General features: G+C 35.7%; 3 protein-coding genes across 4 annotated transcripts in view; 2 read left to right on the top strand and 1 right to left on the bottom strand.

Moving 5' to 3' along the window:
- Positions 1-1,331: 1,331 nt before the first annotated feature.
- On the bottom strand, positions 1,332-2,707 carry LOC141825033 (uncharacterized). Of its 2 annotated transcripts, XM_074712398.1 has the most exons (3): positions 2,495-2,707; positions 1,896-2,420; positions 1,332-1,865 (listed from the first exon to the last, which is right to left on the bottom strand). In XM_074712398.1, the coding sequence occupies exons 1-3, from the start codon at positions 2,673-2,675 to the stop codon at positions 1,642-1,644; spliced, it is 930 nt and encodes a 309-aa protein (XP_074568499.1). In that variant the 5' UTR covers positions 2,676-2,707; the 3' UTR covers positions 1,332-1,641. The 2 variants fall into 2 exon arrangements, with proteins under 2 accessions (XP_074568499.1, XP_074568498.1); XM_074712397.1 differs by having other exon boundaries at positions 1,336-2,420.
- Positions 2,708-8,757: 6,050 nt separating this feature from the next.
- Positions 8,758-15,053, top strand: LOC141823211 (ATP-dependent 6-phosphofructokinase 6-like). Its single transcript, XM_074710474.1, has 14 exons — positions 8,758-9,156; positions 9,968-10,014; positions 10,100-10,139; positions 10,278-10,340; positions 10,425-10,562; positions 12,535-12,693; positions 12,770-12,823; positions 13,117-13,185; positions 13,266-13,395; positions 13,712-13,752; positions 13,864-14,088; positions 14,240-14,288; positions 14,356-14,510; positions 14,603-15,053. The coding sequence occupies exons 1-14, from the start codon at positions 8,866-8,868 to the stop codon at positions 14,774-14,776; spliced, it is 1,635 nt and encodes a 544-aa protein (XP_074566575.1). The 5' UTR covers positions 8,758-8,865; the 3' UTR covers positions 14,777-15,053.
- A 3,650-nt stretch (positions 15,054-18,703) lies between these two features.
- Positions 18,704-27,487, top strand: part of LOC141824100 (two pore calcium channel protein 1B) — a 40,369-nt gene continuing 31,585 nt past the window's right edge. The window contains exons 1-7 of the mRNA XM_074711334.1: positions 18,704-18,968; positions 23,127-23,270; positions 23,487-23,594; positions 24,837-24,932; positions 26,431-26,561; positions 26,669-26,729; positions 26,949-27,115. Coding sequence (XP_074567435.1) covers positions 18,789-18,968; positions 23,127-23,270; positions 23,487-23,594; positions 24,837-24,932; positions 26,431-26,561; positions 26,669-26,729; positions 26,949-27,115 — 887 coding nt within the window. The 5' untranslated portion in view covers positions 18,704-18,788. The remainder of the gene's footprint in view (positions 18,969-23,126; positions 23,271-23,486; positions 23,595-24,836; positions 24,933-26,430; positions 26,562-26,668; positions 26,730-26,948; positions 27,116-27,487) is intronic.

Below are 27,487 nucleotides of genomic sequence, written 5' to 3'. Positions count from 1 at the left end.
TTATTATTCTTATAATTTAGATAAAATATTGATCTAATATATGAATCTTATATTATTTTTAATGTTTAACATATTATTAACAATATAAGATGGTAAAATTTTATAAACTACTATATTTTTAATGCATTTGATTAAAAAATAGAAAAAGCAATCTATTATTAATATTTTAGACAAATTAATATATAAGTTTAATACAATTCATTAGTGTTTAACTTTATTTATTATTATATATATATATATATATATATATATATATATATATATATATATATATATATATATATATATATATATATATATATATATATATATATATATATATATATATATATATATATATATATATATATATATATTTGTTATTTTTTAATGAGCAATCTATGGCTATAATTTATTTTGACCCAAATATTCCATCTTGAAAAGGAAATCATACCTAACATTTATGGAAGTTTTGACTATATAGTTTTCATGTATTCTTCACCTTTAAGCATAGAAGATCCATTAAGGAGAGCTCCAAAATTCAAAATTGCCCTTGCCCTTATCAAACTTAAGATTTATCAAGATCGCAAAAGGATGCCTCAGGATTATGATACGATGGTAAAAGGTGAGAAGTGTATTCTTAAAAAATAAGGATTCAAATCTCATCCTAGATATATTACATCAGAGAAGTTTAAAAAATTAGTGACATTCAAAACTTATTTGTGTTTCTAGATTTATTTTGATAGTTGATGAAGAATCACCTTCAAGATTAATCGTCAAAGTAAAAAGATTTCGCTTAATCAAATTAATTTATTATATATGAACATTGCTATATTAAAATATGAGAGGATCTTGGTGCAATGGTAAAATTATTAGTGTGTGATCTAAAGGTTACCGGTTTAAATTTAAAAAATAACTTCTATTATTTTTTATTATATCGAAATGCTCTTTAATTAAATTATTTAAATTTGATTACAAATCATTTTAATTAAGTTGAAATAATTTCAATATGTTTAAATAACTTCTACTATCTTTTTTTTATTATATCAAAATACATTTTAATTAATTTATTTAAAATTTTTTAAATTTGATTACAAATATTTTATTTTTTAAAATCATTTTGGTACCATAGTTGATACAATACTTTTGAAATCATTTTAATTAAGTTGAAGTAATTTTAATATGTTTAAATAACTTTTACTATTTTAATATAGAAGATATGCTGCCAACTATTATAATAATATTAAATTAATATTATTTTTAGAATTATAAATATTAAAGAAGGTGTCGTTTGATATATAAATATTTTTTAAATATCTTTTTAATTTTTGCTCCGAATAAATTTCTCAATATTCATAATTTTCAACGAACGAAAGCCCTTCCCCGTCTGTCGGCATAAGAGGACAACGAGGCCGCCTGAGGTGTCTTCTTCCCTTCCATTCCGAACGCCCGTCGAAGACATCTATCGTCGACGATCACGTCAAAAAGTCAACGTCAAGCTTCATGATCTACGGTGTGCTGGAGATGGATCATTTCGTGGATTCTGTTTAATTATTAGAAAATTCGATCTTTATTGGTAGGAACAAATCGAGAACAAGAATAGGCGCGATCGACGATCGAATGACTCGTGTACATGGCGGCAGCAAGCGTATGAGTTCGTCCTCAGAGGAGGAAGGCGCCGCAGAGGGCCACGGCGAGCAGCTGGAGAGTGAATCTCACCTGCAGCGCGGTGGAGGAGCTCGGTGGCGGCGGCGACACCTCGCTTCCCGAACCCGGTGACGCAGCTAGTGGAGATGGAGGAGATGGAGGTGTGCTAGTAGGTGATGACGGAGCAGAACCGGTGGTAGAAGGCGTCGGCGATGAGGAGGGAGGAAGAAGGGAGGCCGGCGACGGAGCTGGAGGTGAACTAGTTGTGAACGACGGAGCCGGTGCCGTAGCAGAAGGCAATGGCGAAGAGGAAGAAGGTGGAAGGGAAACGGGGGAGGACGCCGGTGGTTGAGCGGAAGGCGAACTAGTTGTGGACGACGGAGTCGGTGCCGCAACAGAAGGCAACGGCGAAGAGGAAGAAGGTGGAAGAGAAGCAGCAGGGGAGGACGCCGGGGACGTAGCTGGCGGAGCTGGAGGAGTACTACTTATGGACGGAGCAGGAGCCAAAACGGAAGGCGAAGGGGGAGAAGCTGGCGGCGGAGGCGGCGGGGTGCTCGGCGGGGTGTTCCTCGGGGCCAAGACGACTACCACCACCCTCTGTCCGCTCCGGCAGTTCTCCGCCACGCTGCTGATGAAGAAGAACGGACCCGAACGGTCAAACGCGAACGTCGCCGGCGAGCTCCCTCCCTGCAGCGTCTGTATCGGGCTGCTCACGTTGCACGCGTCGTAGTCCGGCTTCGCCACCACCAGAACAGAGTCTCCTCCTCCCCCTCCACCGCCGCCGGGCCTGAACACTGCGTCCGCACAGGCCATGCTCCTCCGATCAATCGAAGAACAGAAAAAGAGGAGATCGATTAAAAATTCATACCGAGCGTGTCGTTCACTCGGAACCGGTTCCTGCCGGCCCAGGCGTCGTAGCTCTCCGACGGATTCGCGACCCAGCCGCCTCTTCCGCCGACGTAGAAGGTGTACGCCATGGACGAAGTCGCCGCCTCCGTCAGAAGCACTGCGAGAAGAAGAAGAAGAAGAAGATCGAATCGCCTCTCCATGGATTCCGGCGGGAGCTGCTCGAGGCAGAGACGTCGAGGCCCAAGGATATAAATAAATAAAGTTCAGGGTGCTTGTTTATCTCCGCGTATGAAACGTGTCGTGCGGTGGGAGTCGAAGTAAACAACATATTTTCGTTTAGACCCTCAATCTTTCAAAAAATAAATAAATAAAAAGATGTCCAAGATACAATCAAGTAAATTAATAACATAGTAGACTCCAAAAAGAAAAAGAAGAATATTCTACGACTGAACGAAATGGGCAAATATAAGAAAAGAGCAAATTATGTGTTCACTTCAGTAAAAAAAAAAATTTCGGCAGTATAGAATCCGGGGGCTGTAGATTATATGTTAATAGACATTATGTGAATAATCCAATTATACTGACAAGTTTAGATAAGGACAAATATAATAAATTAACAAAAAAATTTATTTTAATTCTTATTTTTTTTATTCTACAGTTTCGAACAAACATGATGATCCAGATGAAATTTGATACAGCTCACCACGATGATATAACAGTAGAAATCCTTCTCACAATAAGGAGCAATGATGTCGATGTTTTTTCCATGCTAATTTTCTCGCGACGTGACAATTCCTATAGAAATAACAAACATCAAAGGGTTTGTCGAAAGTTACTCCTAACGAAACCACTTTGATGCTTAAGTCATTATGGTGTTTCAATCAAAAGAGACAGTAATATGAGAAATTGAGTTAGAGCCTCCTTTTTGATCGAAGTATATATCTAACCTTTTATAAGCGTGAGGTATCTGCGAAGATCATAGGGAGGTGGGGAAGAGAATATGAAAAGAGTGGAGATTTAATAGAATTTGATGAACTAAAGGACTTGATCTTGTCGACTTGGCAAGTCGGGGGTGATGATAAGAAAGTCAGAAGGTCGGCGACCTGACTAGTTGAGTCGGCACAATAGATCAAATTGTTCATAAAAATCAGGAGGTCAATGACTCAATTAGTCAAATCGATTTAGTAGATTAAATTGCTCTGGAAGTACGGATTGGACTGATCGAGAAGTCCAGCTCGACAGATCAAACTGTTTTGGAAGTAGAGAAGTAAACGATTCGATTGATCAAGTCAACTCAACAGATCAGACTTGACACATCAAGAACATATCATCTAGATTCTCTATTGATTGGGTCAAGGGCCTATCCGGTGCATCTTTATTGCATCAACATAAATTTTTCAGTGATTTTTAAAATTTTATTAAAAAATTATTTGTAGCCGCAGATGTTACGCGGAGTTGGTGCTGTCGGAAATCAATGAATTTAGACTTAGCAAAGTTCAGAAAACGATAGAACGATAGATAGATAGATAAGAACAATAGAACGATCGATCGATAGATAGATAGATAAGAACGAATAGATATCTAGATAGATTTGATAGTTGTTGGAGTGTGGTATGAAAAAAATGATAATCCCAGTCAGTCGTATTGACTCAATTTCTAAGGATGACCGGTTTGATCCCATGGAAATTTCCCATCAGCCACCAGGGTAAATCGGAAAGTGCACATAGCGGCCAACCCAGATGCCCAGCATCCTTTAATTGTGATCCCCGTTTGAAAGAAAATTCCTGCAAATACGCCATAGTTGGGATTGAATCATGAATACCTAGGTGACAATCTAGATGTCCTACCGTGGCACGATGGGCCCAGGGACGAGGGGGCGGTCTGAAAAAAAAATGATAAATCTCAGTCAGTCTCATGGACTCAATCTTTTGGGGTGGTCGGCCCGGTCCCACGGAAGTTTCCCACCGACCATTAGGGTAAATCGGGAAGCGCATATGGCGGCCAATCTAGATGTCCAACATCCTTTGATTGCAATTCCCTATTTGGAAGAAAATTTTTATAAATACGCCGCAGTTGGAGATTGAATCGCGAGTCCCTGGATCACAACCCGAATGTCTCTACCGTTGCACCATTGCCTCGGCGACGAGGAGGCGGTCTGAAAGGAGCCAGTCAAAGTGGTCACGGCCGTATTAATTAATTCATTGACGCGTTCACAGAACAGAACAGAACAGAACAGAGGAACAGTCATGTGGAACCGTCCACTGCAGCACTGCTACACGGAGCCTTCGCGTTTAATTCGCTGATTTGGACGTCGCCAGACGCCTCTCCCACGGCAACTCCACGCTCGCGATACTCCAAAAACTTGAAAAATTAAAGAAGTACACGAGTCAAATCGTTCACCAACTATTCGATCTCAATTCGAAAAAACAAAATCATTAATTCGAGAAAAAAAAATCGTTCGCCAACTAGCGGGCTCAGGGCGGCCCAATGGGTTAATGGGCAAAGGTGGGCCATACTCATGAGAAGTGCCTAAGGAAAGAATTTTAAATTTTTCGATAAATTTTAAGTAGAGGTGCAAACGAATCGAGTCGGTTCGTGAGTTTTTCGAGCCAGTTTGAATAATATTTGATTTGTATTCAAAATTATCGAATTCGAGCCGAACATGAACATGCTCGATAATTTTTCAAACCGAATTCGAATCTATAATATTATTTGCGAGCCGTTCGAATTAAGACATTTCGAACTAAAGTTTGATTTTGCTCGAATTAAGGTTCGAATAATTTGAATCGAACTCGAATAATTTAAGGCATTTTGAACTAAAGTTTAATTCTGATTTCCCTAATTCGAATCGAACTTCGTAATTTCGAATCAAACTCGAATCAAAATTATTGATATTTTCGAATTCGAATCGAATTATCATATATATGTTTAGTATTAATTCAATTTTTTATATTATTCGATTTTGACTTTTGCATCCCTAATTTTAAGTAGATAAAATTTAATAAAAAAATTAATTTACAATAAATTAATATAAATTAATAATTCATTGTTCATACCATTCTGAATCTAGTGAATAATAAATAACGCTTTGATTTCCCTTCTTAAATGAGGGTTGTGAATGATGTATAGACTTATTTATGTTCATTTAATATACACCAAATAATTAATTTAATAAATTTAAAAAATTTATTAAAATAAATAAATAAATTTGAATATATATTATTCAAATTCATTAATATTCACCAATAATATTCATCTATAAAATTTTTATTAATATGTAAAATAAAAAAATTAAAATAAAAAAATAAATTTATATTATCAAACTTAACAACTAATCAAACAAATTTAAAATATAAAAGTTCACGCTCCTACGGTGTAGCATAGACAGTGACATGGTATTACTGTCATAATAATCAAAGGTCGATTCTAAGAGGTGATGACTTGGGGTCAATCCTACCATGTACCTATGCCTATGTACCTAAATGAACTTCCCTCCATATCCGTGGAACTGACTTAGAGGAGTCATTGAGGTAGTTTAACACAGTTGGTTCCCAAGAGGCAGACTTGTTGGATTGGGTACGGGTCGATTCTCTGAGATTTCATCGCCCTAGAGTATCTCTCCTTCTTGGGGGTATGCTACATACCTTATTTACCTGTCCTCATGTGGGATCGATGATATTGGACCGCTTAACATGAGCGAAATCACATTTTCACTAGATTGAACCAATCTCAAGCTTATACAAAATAAATCAAGCTAAACTTGAACAATTATTTCAACAACTTGATTTATTTTAGACTCAACTTGATTTAACTCAATTACTTTATTAAATAAGTTTGAACACTGTTGTTGCCTGAGACCACCGCAAGATGAGCTACCGACCAATTGTCTTCTATGTGGATGGAGTCGCTAAACACTAAGGGAGAGTTAGACTGATTGAAGAGCTTGTAAAATTTAAGAGAGAAAGAGAATTAGACTAGAGGTCGGGGAATGCAATGGCGGAGCCAGCCCGGGTAATCTAGCACCCACTTCGACACTCAAGTCAAATCTTCGACAGGGAGGGGTAGAGAAGAAGAATAGTAAAAATGGGAGCCAATGCATGGATAGTTAGTAAATGTGTATATTATTAGCATACCTTTATTCGTAGCAACAGGTTCCTTTTATAGCACCAGAAATAATATATTTTCGCTTCCTTAATGGGTCACCCTAAATGTTTCATTGCCATGTCTGAGAGTTAAATCACCCACGTCCTATCATATAGAAGATCGTGTGGGACTTCGCTATAGAGGCCTTGTTATTTCATGTATTATGATAATCTACATGAGGTCACACGTGTCGTTGACCAATTAGGAGACTTGAGCTAGGGGTTTGACATGTTGAGCGGAAAGATATCGAAACAGTGGAGCTGAGGTAACTAGACAAGAGTATCGATTCGACGAGGCCGAGAGGAGATGAGTAAGAGTATCAATTCAATGAGGCTAAGTCGACTGAGGAGTCGGCCTTCAAGGGGAAGACTAGAGAGTCGATTTTTTGTGGGGAAAATTGAAAAGTCGACCTTTGTTAGGAAGACTTTGGAGTCAACCTTTCTCGAGAAGGTTGTGGAGTCAATCTTCATGGGAAAGATTGGAAAATCGATCTTATAGGGAAGAATGGAGAATCAATATTCATGAGGAAGATTGAAGAGTCAACTTTCATGAGGAAGATTAGAGAGCCGACCTTCATAGGTGGAAAGATCGGAGAATCAGCCTTTGTTGGGAGGACTTCTCAGGAAGGCCGACGACTCAATTAGTCGAGTCAACTTGACAATTAACACATTCTATAAAATCTATATCGATCAAGTTAAAGATCCGCCACACGGATTCTTATTCACCTCCCATCAAATACTATAAAATATTTGCGACGCACCTGCTTTATGATCGGATAAAAAAGGCGGGTTGGAGCCGCAGTGCGGCCCCGACCACAGTTTTGATTTCCCGCCATCTGGATTTCGTGAGTCACATTTTGCCCTTAAACTTTGTAAATTTATATTATTTTACCCCTAAACTTAACAGCGTGATGATCACTAGTGAAAAACAAGTTTCACCTTCACTTAATTTAACATCGTTAGCTCATCAGCGTAAAATTTTTACTATAATTTACCTTTTTTTTCTTTTTAAAGTATGTTTTACAGTTTTAAAATTATTAAAATACTAAAAAAAGACCGGACAAAAATCAAAAGACTCACTTTATTTTCATTATTAATAAAAGGATATTTTATTTTAAAAAATAATTAAAAGACACATTGATATATCTATATTTTTTGAAAAATATTATTTTTTAATATTATTATTATTGCCGTTTTAATATGCTCAAAATTATTTATTTTAATTTGATAAAAAATAATCTAATGCGATTTAATAAAACCTAAATGTAATTTTGGATAAAATTGATATAATATAGAATAATTTTGATCAAAAGTATTATAATGTAAAATAATTGAATAAAATTATTTAGAATAATTTTAATTAAAGTTGCTCTATGTTAGAGTAGTTTTGGTTAAAACGGTTCAAATACAAATATTTTTAAAATAAAAATATGATAAAATATTTATTTGATATATATATATATATATATATATATATATATATATATTAAAAAAAAGGTGTAATTTTTTTAATGACAAAATAAAAGAAGTTATTCTAATTTTTACCAAAATATATATGATATGTTATTTTAACTTCGACATTTTAGTAAAATATGAAATCCGCCACCTCAGCGGTGTCACACGTCAGCCTTACGACCATCTGTGAAGAGATAAATCGAGAAGTTACAACTAGTCACGACGGAAAGAGGACATTACGTCTTCGTCAAGATTCAATCCTTATCCACTTCAATAATTCTATTCCGTCGTAACCAACTCTTCTGTAAAGGTGAAATCTATCACCCCAGCGGTTCCACACGGTCGAGTTCGCGATCATTTGTGAGGAGATAAATTAAGAAACTGCAGTTGACCACAACGGAGGAGAGTATTATCTCAGCTTCGCAGAGATTCGAAATCTTATCCTCTTTCAACTCTGCTCCGTAACCAACTCCTATGTCCCGAGTCCGTTGTAACCAACTCAACTATACCGGGGCGATATATTATTTTAACAATCTAATTGAATCTAATGATTGAATCCAAATATTAAGGTAAAATGAAAATTTTCTAAATGGTAGAGGTCAAAATAGTCTTTTCACCCGTTAATCAGATCGCGGTGGTTTTCCACAAACTACCAGAAGTAGCTTCCCGTCCACGCTGGCCGCCATTCCAGACGCTACCACCTGCTCGACAAAATTCCTCAGCCAACCTCTCCCCACCGCCTATAAATAGTGCCTCAGTCGCGCTGCTCTTCTCCTCCGAGCACTCCGCCATCATGCATCCTCCTCCGCTTCCGCCCCTCTCCACGGCCGCCGGATCCGGTGATCCCCAGCGAGCTGTCGCCGAAGCCGAACGCGATTCCCCAACTTGGCGGCAGATCAGCGACTTCAGCGCCACGGTCCGCGGAAAAGGATTCCCGTCGCCCGCCAGCTACGCCAATCTGAGGGCTAGGTCGGTGGGGGATATGGCGACCCTCGCGCCATCGGAGAAGAAGATCGTGGAAGGCGAGTTCGGCTACGTTCTCGAGGATGTGCCGCATTTCACAGATTACCTTCCCGATTTGCCTGTGAGTCTTGCTTGATCCATTGAATTTTGTGATCCATTGAGTCTTGTTCTTTGACTTCGGCCCCTTTCTGCTACTTCGATTAGGTTTGGAGATTATTCATTGTTTGTTCAAAAAATTGGAATTATTGTGAATATTTGACTTGTTGACATGACCTAGTCCTTGAAATGGTGCTGTTGGTTAGAACTCTTAAAGAGACTTGGTTTACTCTTCTTCTCTTGGCCCATAGGCGTGACCTTGGGGTCTATTTCTGTTGGTAGTGTATGTTATGTAATTTTGTTATTTTGACGGCCATGAAGTGATCTTAGCATATCGGTTATGCAAAATATGTTATCCTGTTAGTTGAAATATTTACGATTCCCCAAAATCTAAAAGACATCATGCTGTGTGGACTCTGTCTGGTCTGGTCTGGGTTAGAAATGATTCAACGGTATCCAGCTTAAATAATGGTCAAAATGGCAGTGACACAGCGAGAGCATGCTTAAAATTGTAGGTGACTCGAACACTTAGGTTGATTAATTATGAGAAAAAGGAATCCTGGTCCAATTTGGGACATGCCTATGCAGCTTAACTTAGTTAATTGTTTGATTGTTTATCAAGAGTGAAGATAAGTAGGTCATAATAAGTCAAAACTGGAAAGCAATGAATCAACATGGAGAAACATTGGATGCCATTCATGATAATGGTATGAGGATTACGCTCTGATGATTGTCAAGTATTTCTATCATTTGGTGTATTCTTGATGGTATAGTTTGGTTTGTACATGTATGCATTTGTGTTTTTTTTTGAAGCAAAATTATGTCTTGTCTTGCAGACATATTCAAATCCGCTCCAAGATAATCCAGCTTATTCCGTCGTAAAGTATGTGTTCTAGTATATTCGTTATTGATTACAACTAAGTTTGTTTTTTTGTCTGCAATTACTAAGTAAAATATCCATTTTCCAGGAAGTATTTTGTTAATGCGGATGATACTGTTCCAGAGAAGGTAAGTACACTTTCTTCATAAATATTGGAAATGGATTTTTTTTAACATAAAATTGGTGAGGTAAAACCTCCTGCTATCATTTTCATTGTGGTCTTAAAAGGGTAATTTTATTTAAATTTGTATTTGTTACATCTTTAGGTTGTGGCTCAGAAAAACAGCCCAAGGGGCATCCATTTTCGACGAGCTGGTCCTCGTCAAAGGGTATGTTACTGTGTTGCATGCATTGCTGAATGGTTAAGTGGCATGGAAGATATTAATGAATGTATGCTTTGAACCTAATTCTAGGTATACTTTGAACCAGAAGATGTTTATGCATGCATCGTAACATGTGGAGGACTTTGCCCTGGGCTTAATACTGTGATCAGGGAATTAGTATGTGGATTGTCCTACATGTACGGCGTCAAAAAAATTGTTGGCATAGAGGTGAGGATCACTTGAACTAAACTGCGTTAAAATAGTCTATCCAGAACCCTAATTTGAAATTTCGTTTCTGTGATCCTTGTATTTATGGTCATGCCTATGTTCAAGATGGAACGGGTAAGAATGTATAATGCCTTTTTTGCCATAGATTTACTTTGAGAATTTTCCACAGGGTGTAGTTTTCAATCACCTACCAATTATATTTAGGCTAATTCGGTGATGGAGAACAATTTCTTTTAAAGCTCTTCAAAAGAATCTATTTTAAATGTAAAAAATGAGCAGATAAAGGCTTTGAACATTTGAGTCCATGGGAAACTTTGAGATCAGGATGTTAACTCCAATTTTATGGTGACTTATTGGAAATCCAAAGATTGCATGAGAACTATAAAAATTTGTATAGTTCTATTTGAACTCTCAAGCATATGGGTAATCTAGAGGCATTCATGAGTCTTACTTTTCCCCTTACACATCCCTCTTGCACCCCATGTGTTTAATCCTCTTTCTGTTCTTGTGTGGAAGCAAATTAGAGGGTGGTGCTAAATAAATTGGACTGGGATCAGATACCATTTAGAACTCTTATCTTATATAACAAGGATAACAAAAAGTGACCAGGTCATGTTAATTTCATATGTTAGTCATTTTTATGTGGCATGGCTTCAGTCTCGACAAGTATAATTTCAAGCTTTAATGTATCCCCGCAAGTGTACCTGAAAGGTTGAATTAGTTTCTGTGGTGTTTGTGCATGTGGTTTTTTCGCCACCTAGTACACTATAATAGTTGTGATATCTCTGTGTGAAGTGTAAACACTGAACAAGATTTATGATTCTGTGGCACCTTTACATAACTTCACATAATCAAGATGTTCATCTCCAAGGACAATTAATTTTACTTGTTTGACTTTTGACTATGATATTTCTATTTTGTGTTGAAAAGATAACCTTTGATTTCTTTGTAATGGTCTTACTTGGATCTACGTTTGATACTCTATACTAAGGCTCCGATATTGCATGCAGATCTCCCTGTGAAAATACGAGAGATCAGTTATGCATGCATGTACATTTTTGAGTTCCAGATTTTTGGTATCAAACACATGGATGGCTACTTCTAGAAGTGTATTGATACTGTATAAGAACTGGAAATTGCCTATCTAGATAATCAAACCTAGGCTATTCTACGTATGACTTCTTAATAACATGTTCACTTAGCACCCTTATGTAAGGTTGAAATGTTGAGACAGCAACCTAGCACCCATTAAAATTCAATCTATTTTCCATTAAAAATGTGATATGGCACATGGATGGTGTTTTTCCAATTCAGTAAAACATACACATGCATGCTGTCAGTTGTTTGCTTCTTGTAACATTTTTGGTAAATGCACATTGACATCCATGTTGTAAGAGGCAACAACTGATTCATCCACGTCAATATTCATATGTGAACTTTGTTGAGTTGACAAAATGTTATGTGGATACTATGCCAGCTTTTTAACAGTAACAGGTGCTAGATTTTAACATGAATTTTTTGAATATTATGTTAGATTTGAAAAAAATAAAAGCATATGTCGGATTTGAGAGTGGGAGGTGTATGGAAGATCAAAGTCGAGACTAGTCAATCTGATAAAAAAGCAATTTAATTAATTTAAGTATTACTAGTAATATAACCTTATCCATAGAATTACTCAGACAAGGGATAAATATTATATGAATTGAACTAACAAATGTTTGAGAATTGAAAACCAGATAATTTCTTTCCATGGATTGCTTGTTTTGTAAACTTTAATATGGGCATTTTAGAAATTTGATGTGGTAATATGATATCTTATCTCATATCCCAAGTTTGCATCGCATTGTCAACTACAGGAAGTGTTGTCACATGTACTCAAGTTATACCTAGAAGTATCTTTTTTTATCTCATCCATTCTGTCTTCTTGTCAAATTATTCTTGTAGCATACCTGTGAGTAGTTCGCATATACAGGGTGGTTACAGGGGATTCTATGCTCGCAACACTATGCCTTTGACGCCAAAGATTGTCAACGATATTCACAAGCGTGGTGGTACAATCCTTGGAACATCAAGAGGCGGGCATGATGCTATGAAAATAGTTGACAACATTCAAGATCGTGGTATTAATCAGGTAAACATACATGTTCTTTTTAATAAACATATTATATTTTATTTTTGGAAGAATTCATGGCTTGCATTTTCTTCAGGTTTATATTATAGGTGGAGATGGAACACAAAAGGGAGCTTCTGTGATTTTTGAGGTAATTAAAACATGAAACATAAAATACTCTACTTTATGATGCCACTAATTGAAGCATTTCTGAAGTTAGAGAGCCTCATTTGTATCTTGTCATGCGTGTTATTGTAATTTGTTTCAGTAGCATAGCTAATGAGTCATCTGGTCCTTGATGACATGATTTCTACAACTTGTTCCCTCGTTTTGTTTTTTGTCGACCAGTGCTTGTCCTGTGTCTCATATGAATTCCTTTTTTGCTAAACCCTTGAATTTATGAGATAATCGAAGCAAGTATAACCTTCCCGTTCTGCCTTTTAGGAAATAAGAAGACGTAACCTCCATGTTGCTGTTGCTGGGATTCCAAAGACAATAGATAATGATATTGCGGTACTTCATTAGTTTTATTCTTTCTACTTGTTTAAATTGCATAAGAACATTACTCAACGGTTACTGTTTCTTTCCCTCAGGTCATAGACAAATCTTTTGGTTTTGATACTGCTGTTGAAGAGGCCCAGCGTGCCATCAATGCCGCACATGTAGAAGCTGAAAGTGTTGAGAATGGCATAGGAGTTGTCAAACTTATGGGTCGCCACAGTGGTAAGATTCATTCTCTATAAAGTAGTCTGACTGTAGTTTGTATGCCCTAAGTAAAATCGTAATGCCATCTAACTTGCGCGCAAATAGTAGAAAATGAAATAAGAAAAATACAGTAACATTGCAATTTATATTCTTGACTCTACTATTCGTGCCAAGAAATTGGGAGAGATTTTTTTATAAAAAGTCAAGAAGCTACTTTCTCCAATATCAAGAGTCACTGTTTCTTAGAAAAAAGGGTAAAGATCTGTTCTCATATGGATCTAGCAACTACTTCGATACTGTCATATGTTGTATTTAATGAGATTCCATGATGCAGGATTCATTGCGATGTATGCTACTCTCGCCAGTAGGGATGTGGTATGCCTCTAATATGCTATCGGCTTTATTCTGTTTTATAGATATACAATCTCAATAAATGATTAATTCGCCGATGTCTTCGCGTGCCGTTCCTCCTTCCTGTTTTCTCAGGATTGCTGCTTAATCCCAGAATCACCATTTTATTTGGAAGGGAAAGGTGGACTTTTTGAATACATAGAAAAGAGGTTGAAAGACAATGGGCATATGGTTATTGTTGTCGCCGAGGGTGCCGGACAAGAACTTATCGCCGAAAGCATTCAACCCACGGGTCACAAAGATGCTTCTGGAAACAAATTGCTTCTTGATATAGGATTATGGTTATCTCAAAAGATTAAGGTAATGCTCACAACACAACCACAACGAATATTCTTGTTTTATATTCCGACTGACTATCCGACCGACTGTCTGAGGTTATGATGCTTTGTAGGACATAGTATCTTGTTTTTAGCCTATAAAGATTGACTGGTTTTTCGTCGGTGTCATGTAGGGTTATTTCACAAGCAACCAAAAGATGGTGATTAATCTCAAGTACATAGGTAAAGTGAATACTTTAACCTTTTGTCCTTGTAGAAAACTGGATCTAACATGCAGCTAGATAACCAGATCCGACCTACATGATCCGAGCTATTCCCAGTAATGCCTCCGACAATGTCTACAGCACGCTTTTGGCACAGAGTGCTGTTCATGGGGCAATGGCAGGATACACTGGTTTCACAGTTGGCCTAGTTAATGGCAGGCACACATACATACCATTCTATGTAAGTGACATAAGCCTATAGTCGAAAGAATTGCTTCACAATCTTGTTCTCTAACATGTGGATCTTTCTTTCTTCTACAAATACAACTCCAGAGGGTTACGCAAAAGCGAAACAAGGTGGTCATCACTGACAGAATGTGGGCGAGGCTTCTATCCTCCACCAATCAACCAAGCTTTCTGAGTGCCGAGTACATCGAAGAGATAAAAACTCCCAGAGAGCCACCATCGAAGCTACAGGTCAGGGCTCTAAAACAAAATGATAGCTGAGCTTTGAGCTTTATCTGGACTTCCTTATATGCAAATAAATTTTGTACCATGCATTACCATCATCGGTTGCTTTCCTAGAGCTACGTTTTTGTTCATTTGCTGCCAACATGCTAGTTCAGAAGTCTTGCAATTGGAATGCTATCTAGCATGCTAGATAGTAACCTCAGCTATAACTATGTCTTGAAATAAAGGACGGTTCGATGTATGAAATTCTTGTATTATAAGAGGTTGTTTCGTAATTTGAATTTAAAAATAGTGGTGAATGTAAAAAATATTATTGGTGTAGTATTTTTTTTTTTTTGAGTAGAGTTGTTAAATGGGTCAATATATGATGGGTGGGTTAATTCATCAGAAACATATTATATGATGGGGTGGGGCGACCTACTAATTTGGCAGGTTGAAAAAATTCTTAATCCAATTAAGTTCAAGGTGGATTACGAGTTAGATGGATCAATCCACGAGTCTGTTAAAAAATTAAAAAATATAAAATTTTTTAAATTTAGATTACAATTTAAATTAATCAAGTTGAAATTTTTAAATTTGAATTACGATTTAGGTTGATCAAGTCTATTAATTTATTAAATTTTTTATTTTAATTTTAAAATTTTAAAATATTAAATTTTAAAAAGAAAAATAAGTTTTTTTAATTTATAGATCAACTTAAGTCCATTATGGGCCAACTTATATGGGGTGCGGGTTTAGATGGATTGGTTCATCTAAATTTATTATAAAATAAATTTATAAAATTTTAATTTAATTTATCTAAATTATTTGATGGGATAGTTTAATTTAAAAAAAGTTACTTGTCACAATAGATTCCCGTCACAAATTTTGTGATGGGAATTTAAACCGTTCGATTTTAAAGTTAAGATTAAATCCAGACCGTAAATTGAATGGATGATTGCGATGACCTAGATTTAATTTTATATTTTAAAATCGAACGGTCCAGATTTTCGTCACAAATTTGTGACGGAAATATGTTATGACAAGAATTACCTCTCTTAATTTAAATTGGTGGTTATTCGATGAATTCGTTGACTTAGTAGCAGTTCGTGGAGGATTTTATTTTAATATTTAGAGATCCGAGTTTGGAGGGATTTAGGCAGTCCTCTCTTATATTCTCTTATAGAGCGTGTGGATAATAAATTTATCTATTTATTTTATTATACGTATGTTCTCGCATGATTTGAGACATGTATTACTTAGAGGTTTCGAATTTGAATCCTCATAGTAATATGTATTTGTTGACTGAGATATTGTGCGATTCAAGTCTTAGCAATATGTATTTATCAGCTGAGGTGCTATTGGGGCAGTATGCTCTTATCAACCTAGTGGTACCGTGCCTCTAAAAAATTTCTTAGGGGGTTTTCTGATATGGGGCCGTTTCAGCGGTGGGATCGATCACTATAAAAAGTTTATCCACTACCGTTTTCCCTCCTGCGTCGTGATCAACTGCAATTTTTCGATTTACTTCCTTACAAATGGTCGTGAGGGCGATCGTGTGGGGCTGCTCAGGTGGCGGATTCCACCTTTTTGCAGAAGAGACGACGTATTTTAACAATGGTGCTAAAATAGTCCCTAACCCGATTTAGGAACTAAATATTTAGGAGTGAAGCAGATCCGGCGTTAACCTACAGTAGTATTTGTTCATTGATAAAACAAATCGGTTCTTATGGAAGATCTGAGTATTAAAAAAAGATTTTTTATTAAATCGCGTAGGTATATTTTAGAATTTTTTTTATTTTACTTATTTAAATTTTATAATATTAAATAGAAATTTCTTTAATATATTTATATTTGAATTTTATAATATAAATTGAGAATAATAAATTTTTAAATAAATAGAATAAAATTTTAAAAAATATATTCTTCATTTAATTTATTATTTATATATTAATTTGAAGTGGTTTAGAATTTTTTTTAAATTTATCAATAAAATTGAATGATCTAGAAAGAAAGTGGAGGGAATATTTCAGAGTAGATTTAGGTATTATGAAAATTAGATATATAAAATAAAAAATTTTAAAATTTACCGATTTAGTAAAATAAAATGCCGTTAAAAAATTCACAGTTCAGACCAGCTGCCCATGCTAAAAATTAAGTCTCCATTTGGTTTAGAATTTCAAAAAGAATCTGTCACTGTCCACCATATTATAAACGCCAAATTAATGCAGTGGGGTGAGAAAAATATGGACATTAGAAGTGCTCTTTTATTTTTTTTCTATCATAATTCTTTTCAACCCCACTTAAAACTTTCAACTTATCAAATTTCATTAAAAAAAACTATATTTCTTTAGTGAATTTATAAATTAAAAAAAAAGATAGTTAGACAAAAAGAACAAAGAACGTATTGCCGACGGGAAAGCACTGAAAGAAAGAATTGAAAAAGATGCCAAAAGGGATAGGGAAGGATGGAAAAGGAGAGTCTCTATGAAAAAATATTTTTCAAATTTATTTAAACAGATATAAATGAGAAGTTTACACTGTCTTTCTATTTAATGGAGATTAATCGACCTGGCATGAGCATGATCCCGCAAGAGCCAGACCCGCCCGAGCTATTCCAAGCACGATAAAGGTACATGCATGACCTGGTCGAGTGGTCAATTGCGCGGTCGCACTGGTTGGGCAACCAAGTTGCATGGTTGTCCATGTCCTGGTCAAGCGGTTAGGTTTAGTAGGGGTGTCAAAAATAAATCTAATTCGTCAACCCACTAATTCGACCCCGAGTTGATACGAAAAATATCAAATTAGGGTTGATTTTCGGATTGAGATTTTTTGAATTGGGTTGGGTTTAGATTAGATTTAAGTCGGATTCAGGTTAATTTGGATCGATTTGAATTTAGAATCTAGGGTTTTTTAAGTTGAATTAAATTTTATTTTAAAAATTAAGATATTATCAATAGTAGATGGTTAAGTTGGGTTATTTGTTCGATATTGGGGCCTCAACGGATCAATATAATTTTATGAAAAAATCAGAATGCAATTAACGAAAATCATAATTGACTTCAAAATCGAAATCTACGTTTTACATAAATAAATTTAAACTATTAATTTACTCAAAATCGATTAAGGATGAATGAAAAATTAATTATTTAAAGTCAGTCCAGAATAACATTAATTGTTAATTAATGTTATATAAGGAAATGTAGGGGAATAGTCTCACATTGGAGAATTTCAATAGATTTTCTTTCTTTATTAATGATGCTGTACTAATGGAGTTAACATAAAAACTCATGTGCTCATTAAGAGAGCTATGTGAAGGGTTACAACCCTCCAGATCGGACGACCCAGATCAATCATTTGAAGTGCTACTATTCTGAAACGTTTATCATTGTATTTTGAAAACGAGTTGCTACTATCCGTAAGCACCGTAACGGAGCATTATCGTTTACGGAGATAGTATTGAATACTAGTCTCCCGAAGCTACCAGAAAATAACATTATTCAGATTAATTGAAAATTCAAATTTAAGATTTTTAAATTGAGATATAATATCCTTATTTTGAGCTAATCGACCTCGAGACTTAATTTGTTAATAAATATATTTTCAAAATTAAATAAAATGTTCATTTTAAAAAATAATAAATCTCAGCCAATGATTCAAATCTGAGGCCATTCATGAGGTGGCCGGCAAAATGCCCATTTCAAATTTATTAACTTTGCCGACATAGAAAACTAATTTCAACAATTATTTAATGAAATGGGCCGTCTCGATCCGAACACGTTAAATCAAGTCGCCTTCGTTATCGTCGTGCCTGCGGCTTCTCCTTATCCGGTCCCGATCGAGCTGATTAAAATCCTAGCCGTCCGTTTTCTCCACGACTCGGACGGCCACCGATGAACGGTGGGGATGGAAGATCCAGCCGGGGCTTCCTCGTAATTAAGTAGCAAGTAGGGTGGCAATTGTTGAAGGCCTCAGGGAAGTCCCGTTATTTCAATTCCGCCGCAGCAAATCGTTAGGCATTCCGTAATCCGTTGCACTCTGCACGAGCGAGTCCGCGACGAGCGCGAAGATGCAGACGCCGTTGATCGCGGAAGGAGGGAGGGGCTTCGTGTCCGGCCTCACGGCCGCCTTCTCTAGTCGTAGACGGCAGCAGGGCGGCGTCTACCAGAGGCGCAGGTCGGGCTTCTCGAGGGACGACGCCTTAACCTTCGGAGACAACTACCAGAAGGCCGCGGCTCTTGTGGATCTGGTCAGTGATACTTCACTTTTTTTTGTTATTCTTCCTGATCGTTACGTGACCAACCGTTTTTCTTAGGAGATTCAATGACGTAGATTATCAAGCGTTTTATATTATATTCCTTCATTTGATTTATTTTGTACGAGTCATTCGTAGCTAGATGTCTCAGTAGCCTTTGGGGGCAGTACCGATAGAAAAATGATGAATAAATTTTAAGATTTGTGCCGGTCAAAATCAAGGTTTAAAATTTCAAACTGCGCGGAGTTTCGGCTCACGACGAGAACGACATCGTGCCGTGCCAATATCGTTTGGATACTTTTTTTTTAAATATAAAAGATGTTAATTAAAAATATATTTATTAATATTTGATCGCTATAGACGTTTCATTATTGAAGTATATTTGAGATGTTAAATTTATGTTTTGATATTATAGTAAAAGTCAATTTAGATTAATTGAATTTCACCAACTAAACATGGCTGGATCAAGTAGGTCTAAATTAGATTTAATTAAGATTAAAATTAAGTCAAATTTATATATAGAACAATTTAGTTTATTAGTGGTAGTATATTTTATGAAGTTAGAAATTATATTATATTTAGTTTTTTATCTTTCTTAATAATTTGTTTTCTGTCTCTTTAAAGGTTTTTTCTCTATATGTTTACTTTAGATGGATAAAGAAGGAAAAAAGATAATCAATTTAAGGTTAAGAGGTTATTATTTTCCTCTATTTATCTTGTAAAGAGATAAGGAGAGAAAAAAAATAACCATCCTCGAAAGGTCTTTTTTCTCTTTATTTTTCTTTTTATACGAAAGGAAAAATTAATAGATGAAATAGTAAAAAAATTAACAAGGAAGAAAGAAAAAAATTAAGAAGTAGAAAAAATTAATATGGGAGAGGAATTACCTGTTAATATTACAAAAAATAAAAAAATAAAGTTGTTGCCGCGACCCTTGATATGGTATGTATCATACTATATGGACACTTAATATGGTTGGAACAGTGTTCTTTTTTCCTAATATAGATTTTGTTGAGATATACTGACTCTGCATGGTACAGTGCTATACTAGCTTGGAGCAGAGTCAACCAGTTTGAATCTTAATGCTACAATTCAGTTTGCAGTGTCTATAGATAACACTCTTGTCTCTTCTTTTAGTTAAATTTGAAGGAAAAGGCAAAACTCAAGGATATCTTAAAAATAAACTGACTTGAAAATTCATTTATAATTTATTGGTAAAATCCCTTAACACAGGATCTCGTGGATGGATTACGTTAACAATGGTTAAGATGGATACAATAGGTTTAAAATGCCATGTTTCAAATTGGTCCAAAGACATTTTCTATTGTTAGTTTGTGGATCATAGATGGCTTAAATGAATATAGTAAAGAATCTCATAGATGGATTAGGTTGATAGTGTCTATGGTTAATGCCTAAGTTGGTATTATGAACTTCAGGAACTAAATGTAAATATCATTAATATCCTTGACTAAAACTACATATAGGTAGAGGGGACTACCTAGAATATCTAACTTTATTTTTCGTTGCAAGATGGTAGCAGAGTCTTAGGTTTATTTCTCAATCTCTCTTCTTTTTTTACTATACCAATCCTCTTAGTGGTGATTGAACCTCCTCCTGTTTCCTTCTTCCATAAGTTGATCTCCTAGCATGTCTTCTATGCTAGGTGCTCCGCTGTGCACACAAATCCCTAAGCACTAACAATCTCCTAGGCACGAGCATGCACATGAGCCACATGAGACCCTCACATGACATCTGATGCCCGTGTGGTGATTACTCCAGATGAGCCTTAAGCAACAACCATAGTGGTGATCCTTCATCCCATTGTCTCTTCTTGGAGTTACTGTACCAACAACTAATTGTACCAAAAATAAATCCAAAAAGAAATTGCAGTGTTGCTATGATCTTGTTTAGTTCATCCTCTAGAGCTACCCTTAATTCAAAATGTTTGATTCTTTGGCCATCTCCTTGGTACCTCCCACTATTAATTGTTTGAGCTATTTTAGCTCTATGACAATTACCAAAGAGAAGCTGAATGAGAAAAACTATACTTTGCAGGCCATAGCTATTAGAGTTTGGTTTATGGAATAAGATCAGCTGGAACACCTCACTACTTGAGGTATCGAGATTCTTGAGTCAACAAAGCCAAATATAAACAGGCTGATGCACAATTACTTGCACTTTTTGATAGCCCATTGATCTCAGCTTGATGAATGTGTTTGTTGTTCTTCTTCCTTAAGAATTGGGCACATGCTAAGTATTTCTACATGGGTAACGTATATCATGCCTATACTATGATTTGTAATCCACTCCAATTGCATCATCCAATAATGAGATGACTATTCACATCTGTCATTTCTAAGATTTTGCAGCTGATTTTAGAGATATCTTCTAAATCACTTCAGATGTCGAATATACAGAATTGCTTGAATAAGTTTCTTAACATTATGTTCCTTCAAACTGTCCATTTTTAGTAGGAGCCTAAAGACTCAAATCTTATGAGACACTTGATGTAATGTGGTTTGAATCCCTTGTTTCTACTCCATGACCTATAACTCTTTGATGCATTTCCCATTCTTGGACTTCTTTTGGAGGTGGAAAACCTTTTTACAATCTTCTTTACAAGATGAGAGACAATTGGAACTTGGAAGATTGAGGCTTACAATTAAGGTTTAGGGTCAGAATAACAAGCATTAAGACTACAACAAGGAATAACTTAAGAGATTAAAATAATAAGCATTAACACCAACTTTTAAATGCTCCTGTGCTCCTCCTTCAACCATCTTTAACTTTACATTTTGCTATTATTCTGTCATTGATTAGTCAACTGAATCCGCTATCAGTCGACTATCTTCTTGATTGCTTAAGCCTTCAGTCTGCTTACGCTTATCTTAGTTGATTTGATTCACCATTAGTCAACCATTTTCTTGTAGCCCTTAGATCATTTAACCGTTGCTGCTCAATTTTATGTGTTCAACAACTACCTTCAGCTTTTCTACTAAGTCATCAATTGTTTGGATTCTAACTTTAGACTGATCTCATTTAGTCTACTGCCTAGTTGATTTGACTGAACAAAAATATTCTTTTTGTGAGCCACCAAGCTTGAGTCGACTACTTGGTCAACTCAGTTTACCAGTTGATGAGATTGACTTCCAGTCGTTTGACTATGAGAACTATCCTCTCTCCCAAGGTTATAAGTCTCTCAACTTACACAACTCACTCACAAACTTACCTTCTATAATTTGACTTTGTTACCAAGACTGCCCTCCTGTTGGGTCTTAAGTCTCTCGGATACACTATTCCTATGACTCACTCCAATTCCATCCTTCATTCTTTATCTATGTAGTTTATCTTTTTCCAACTACTATCATGCTACACCTTGATGCTTGTCTTGCAGTTCCTCGAATGCCCCATTTTATCCTTCTGTGATCTCCAGTAGAGCTCAAGCCATCGAGCCAACTAACTTGGCATGCTAAGTCAAGCTCAACGAGTTACTCCAATTCTCAATGCTTCTCATCTTGCAGTCCTTAGATGCCTCATGCAACCTTCTTTAATTTCTATCGAACCTCTAAGCTATTGGGTGCATTTCCTTAGTCACGCTAAGTCAAAATCCACACTTAACCTTGCTGAGTCATTAGCTCCATGAACTTTTTATGCTTCCTGTTAAGTTTTGTACAATTTAATGAACGTATCAAATGCATATGCAAGCCTAACTAAAACCCTTTGCCCAAACATCAAAACTCATGATTGAGCCTCGAGCCTCGAGCCTCGACCTGACTTAGAATATGATTGCACCAACGTACCCTTTTTTTTATAGCTTAAAATTCTGTAAATTGTTGACAACACTTGCTATGCTTGCCAACATCGTTTTAGTTGGTTCTAGTTTAATTTTTTTTTTTTTATAGCTAAGGGGAAATGTTGAACTAAAGATGAATCTATGGCTATATTAGAAATACAACTGCTTAACTTAGTCACATTTCCAAAATGTGAATGTAATTTATTTTTAACTGTCAACAACTTTGGTTGTAAACAGCTCTAATGGATATGCTGTTAAGTTCAACTTTGTTTCTATCAAAGAAAGTTATAATCCTAGAGCATCTGGAATTTGGTGTTGGCTGGTGCCTTCTCTTTAATGTTCATTTTTTCTTCATATAGGCAGAAGATGGTGTTGGCATTCCAGAGGAAATTTTAAATGACAAAAGATTTGAAAAAGCTGCAAAGTTCTACTTCATTTACATTCGCTTGGATTTGCTGTGGTCACTTAATCTTCTTGCCATAGTTGTACTCAACTTTCTTGAGGTTTGTTATTGTTTATTTTGTATTTTAAAATTGAATATCTTCCCTTGTGTTTGCTTCTGGTACAATGCTACAGCATGGGCAGAAAATAGAAGCATTTTGTAACTACTCCCCTACAACTGTTTAAATAGTGCCGCTATTTGTTTGCTTATTTTTTCGTAGTTGGTTATTTGTTCACATGCTTTTTTGTTTTTTCTTGTAAATACAATGAATTTTCAGAAACCGCTATGGTGTCAAAAGAATGGCAGTGATTTTTGTGCTGAAAGGAAGTATTATTTCCTTGGACAGCTGCCTTACCTAAATGAAGGGCAGTCTCTTACCTATGAGGTAGGTTTATTTGGTTGAAGCTGAAGTTTTTATAATTATAACTGGTTAGAAATTAAACATGCATGCCAATTAGTTGACAGATGAAATCATTATGTATTCTGTTTCATGAGTACTCTAGTTGCTACTAACATAGCTAAATTCCTTACTTGAGAGATATAATGAATAGAGATAATGGCCAAGGTTCATCAAATGTCTGGTTCTCCAAGATATCGTTGACCTGATTTTGTAGTTGGGCACTTTTAAGAGCATTGGCACTCTTTTGGAGTTTAATCACCTGTACCAAACAAATGGCCATATACTCTGCAATCAAGTGGCTGATAATAATCTTGTTTTCCATGAGCTCTAAAAATATATAGGTAAATTGCCATGTTTCTTTGAAAGGCATGCAAGAAACTCAATATATTTGCCCACTTTCAAGACCAGCTTATGAACATTTTCACTAAATCACATAGTTACACATTTTCTCATCTAACTAGCAAATTGGATACGATTTGTATATCAGTGTTACAACTTCACTGAGTAAGCCCAACCATTTGGCTTGATATTTGGGTTTGGTTTTAGTTATCTGAGCATGAATTCATATTCATTATTGATCATACATGTATATTCCGCTCAAGAAGGGAAGAATTCAGAATTTTTCTTGTTCCACCTTTTGTATCAACTACAAAATGAGAGAATTTTCAGAAATTTTGACATGTGAGTTTGAGAGGGATGAAGAATGAACAAATAGGGTTGAGAATCCAAACCAAGTAAATAGGGACAAAAATATTAGCCTTTAAGGACAAGGTCCATCCAGAAATTATGGCCCCATAATAGATAGGCTACTTGATACTCATTTAAAATGCTTGAAGTTTTATCTGGCCCATGAGTTGCTTTTGTTTGAACCAGTAAATACCATTTGTATTGCCAGAGATAGTATGAGATATTAAATCTCGTCCTGAGAAACTGTCCTTTATTGTTGCAATTTGTTATTGGATTGCATTCTGTTTCCATGTTGGTTTGTTTTGTGCTGTAAAGAATGTCTTGGGTTTCTGAGCTTACAAGTCATTCATCAGATGAAGAATGCCTTTACCCATTCCATGTCGCCACTGGATATCTAGAGTGGCAAACAACAAACTATGTCATGTCTAATATGTATCCATGCTGGCAATTCTTCAGTGTAATAAAATTTTTATAATATTTCTTTTATGATTATTGGAATATTTAGTAATCAGATGAAGATAGTTTTTCTCTTTCTGACAGGGGATAACACTTCTCATTCTCACAATTTATAACTTGTTTCCACTTGCTTATGAGGGTCTTCATCGTTACTGGGAGAACAATTTGAACAAGTTAAAGGTACGCCTTAGCGATGATGGTATATAATTTGTGTATTGACTTGAGTATATAAACAAAGATTCCAAGTGATTGGTTAGGATTTGTAAGCTGAGATAAACCAAAATAAATTAGCAAGCTAATAAAAAATGGGGCATCAACTGTAGCATAATATCTGTTGCTAATTTTTGCACTGTATTGTTAGCCTTTGAGGCAAACTTAAACCTGAAATGAATTTTTTATTAATGTTTTGAATCAGGTCAATTTCTGCTTTTGGTATAGTAATCCATATTTCTTTATCACTGTAACTTTGGTTTCGAATCTCCATTTTGAATAAACATTAGCTTCATTCAACAGTTGGAAATAAATGTCTTTTTTTTTTGAGAAAAAGCCAAGGCCTATAATTCATTTCATGATCATGGGAGTTGTAATGGCAGTAAATGGGAGGGACACATCGATAATTATATTATAGAGAAAATTGAAAATGGATTAGTTTAAGCCATAAATAAAGATGAAAGAAAATCATAATTAATTTAATTAAAAAATAATTTAATTGATTTAAATATTACTAGTGATATAAGTAGATTCAATGGCGGGATAAGATCCATGTAGCCAACCTTAAGATCGTGTTTACCCCTACAAATAAAATAGAGGAGGAAATAATTCATATACCCTCCCAAGTATACGATTCTGAGCCAAATGGCATCTACCCAAGACTGGGTGGACATCAGCATCATCCATAGAATTGAGAGTAAATTCCTATTTTGCTATGTTGCCTTGAGCTTGAGTGAAGCTGACATGACAAGTGCACTAGTGTGTGTGGGTTGCAAGTGAGGCTCATGCATGTGGTTTGTAAGTGAGGCTCAATGGGTGGTGGGGGAAGGAGGTCAGCAAAGACAAGGTTGAGTGTGCTAAGGCTCCATTTGAGCAACGGGCAGAGGCTGTGGGCTTGGGAGGGAGGTCACAAGGTCGAGGTTAAGGGATGGGAAGCGATGGGTGAGGTATGCAGGGCGATGAGGCAAGGGAGAAATAGGATGGTATGGATGGGATTTCAATTCTTCCCACACTTTGTACCTCTTCTTTTTCCCTTTATCCAGGTAAACAAGGATTGAAAGTGTATCAGAGGAAAAACCACAGAGAGTATAGTGTGACAAGTACAAAGTTCACAGCTGATTTAGATCATTCTTGGGAAATAGATTGCAAACTACCATAAAAGAGTTCAACTTCTTATTCTAGTAATTATTCTGTTGCATGAATTTGAAACCTAAACAAAACTGATTGTAACTAACCAGTCTAATGAAACCAGTAAATGGTGTGGTGCCTTGGGGACTACAAATTTCTGTTATACATACACACATGCATATATATGCCAGCTAGTATACCAGTCAGTAAATGATGAGGCATAACCTTCTATTTCTTTTAATGTTGCTATTCATACCATTCATCATCAATTGATATCTAATTTACTGAAACCTTTTTTTCTAATTCCTACTAAATGTGAGATCTACTATGTTATTTGCAGGTGGTGCTTTTGTTAGTTTTAGTTTGTGATATGGTGGTATATTCTCTCTTTCTCTCGAATGTGCTCATTTTTTTATTGCCTTTGAGAGTTGCGCCCTATGTTCGCATAATCTTTGTTATTTTATCAGTCAGGTAAAGGTTAGTTTATCATAATGTCATATGCCCAATATCCATTGAGTAGATATTGCAAAAAATATATTTTGTGGAATTTGTTAATTATGAAGAATATTGCAAAACAGGCACTTGTATGGATGTATGCTCACACTGGCTGGAATGGCTGGCACATACCTTAATATCTTGGTAAGGTTTAACTCAATCTGTCGTGCACTAACATACTGGTGATTTTACTTTTTCCTGTTGCTGCAATTAACCATGCTATTTACATTTCATAGAGTGAAAGAGTTGCGTCCGTCGGTCTGTGAAAGCTATATTTTGATTTTGATTAGGACAAGCGTTTACATAAATTTGAAACTTATGTTTTCCATATAAAGTGCATCCTTAATTTGCTGATATATGCAGGCTCTTTCCACGTTGTTCCTCTTGTTTTCCAGCTGGTTAGCTTATGTAATATTTGAGGACACAGAACAGGGGAAGTCCATTTTTACTTCCTATGGGACCACATTATATCAGATGTTTGTATTGTTCACCACATCAAACAATCCAGATGTCTGGATTCCTGCCTACAAGTGAGTAGTTCATAGAATCCAATTCTTTTACAATATAACGTAGATTGACATCATCATCATCATCATGCCATATTTGTTCTGTTGGGTACATGAACCTTAGTATTTAAAATTTGAGTGAATAATAAGCAAAATTTCTTCCTCAAATTGCGTGCTTACAAATTTGCTCCATTCATGTATTTGAAAACAAATTTAATCAATCAAAATACACAAATAGTAATGGAAAAAATGGCACACTAATAGTTTGGCATATCAGATCATAAGTTGAGTACTGCCATTTATGATTCAACTTTCGCTTTAGAAGCCTAAGCATTTTAGACAACGTTGAAAATATTTATCCACAGGCGCAACTTTAGTGAGAGTACTAATTCTATG

Source organism: Curcuma longa, chromosome 3 (assembly GCF_044706935.1).
Source record: "Curcuma longa cultivar G26 ecotype Majalengka, Jawa Barat chromosome 3, ITB_CL_G26_1.1, whole genome shotgun sequence".
Lineage (NCBI taxonomy): Eukaryota > Viridiplantae > Streptophyta > Magnoliopsida > Zingiberales > Zingiberaceae > Curcuma > Curcuma longa.
The sequence above is the reverse complement of the archived record's forward strand: the minus strand, read 5'-3'. Positions and strand labels throughout refer to the sequence as shown.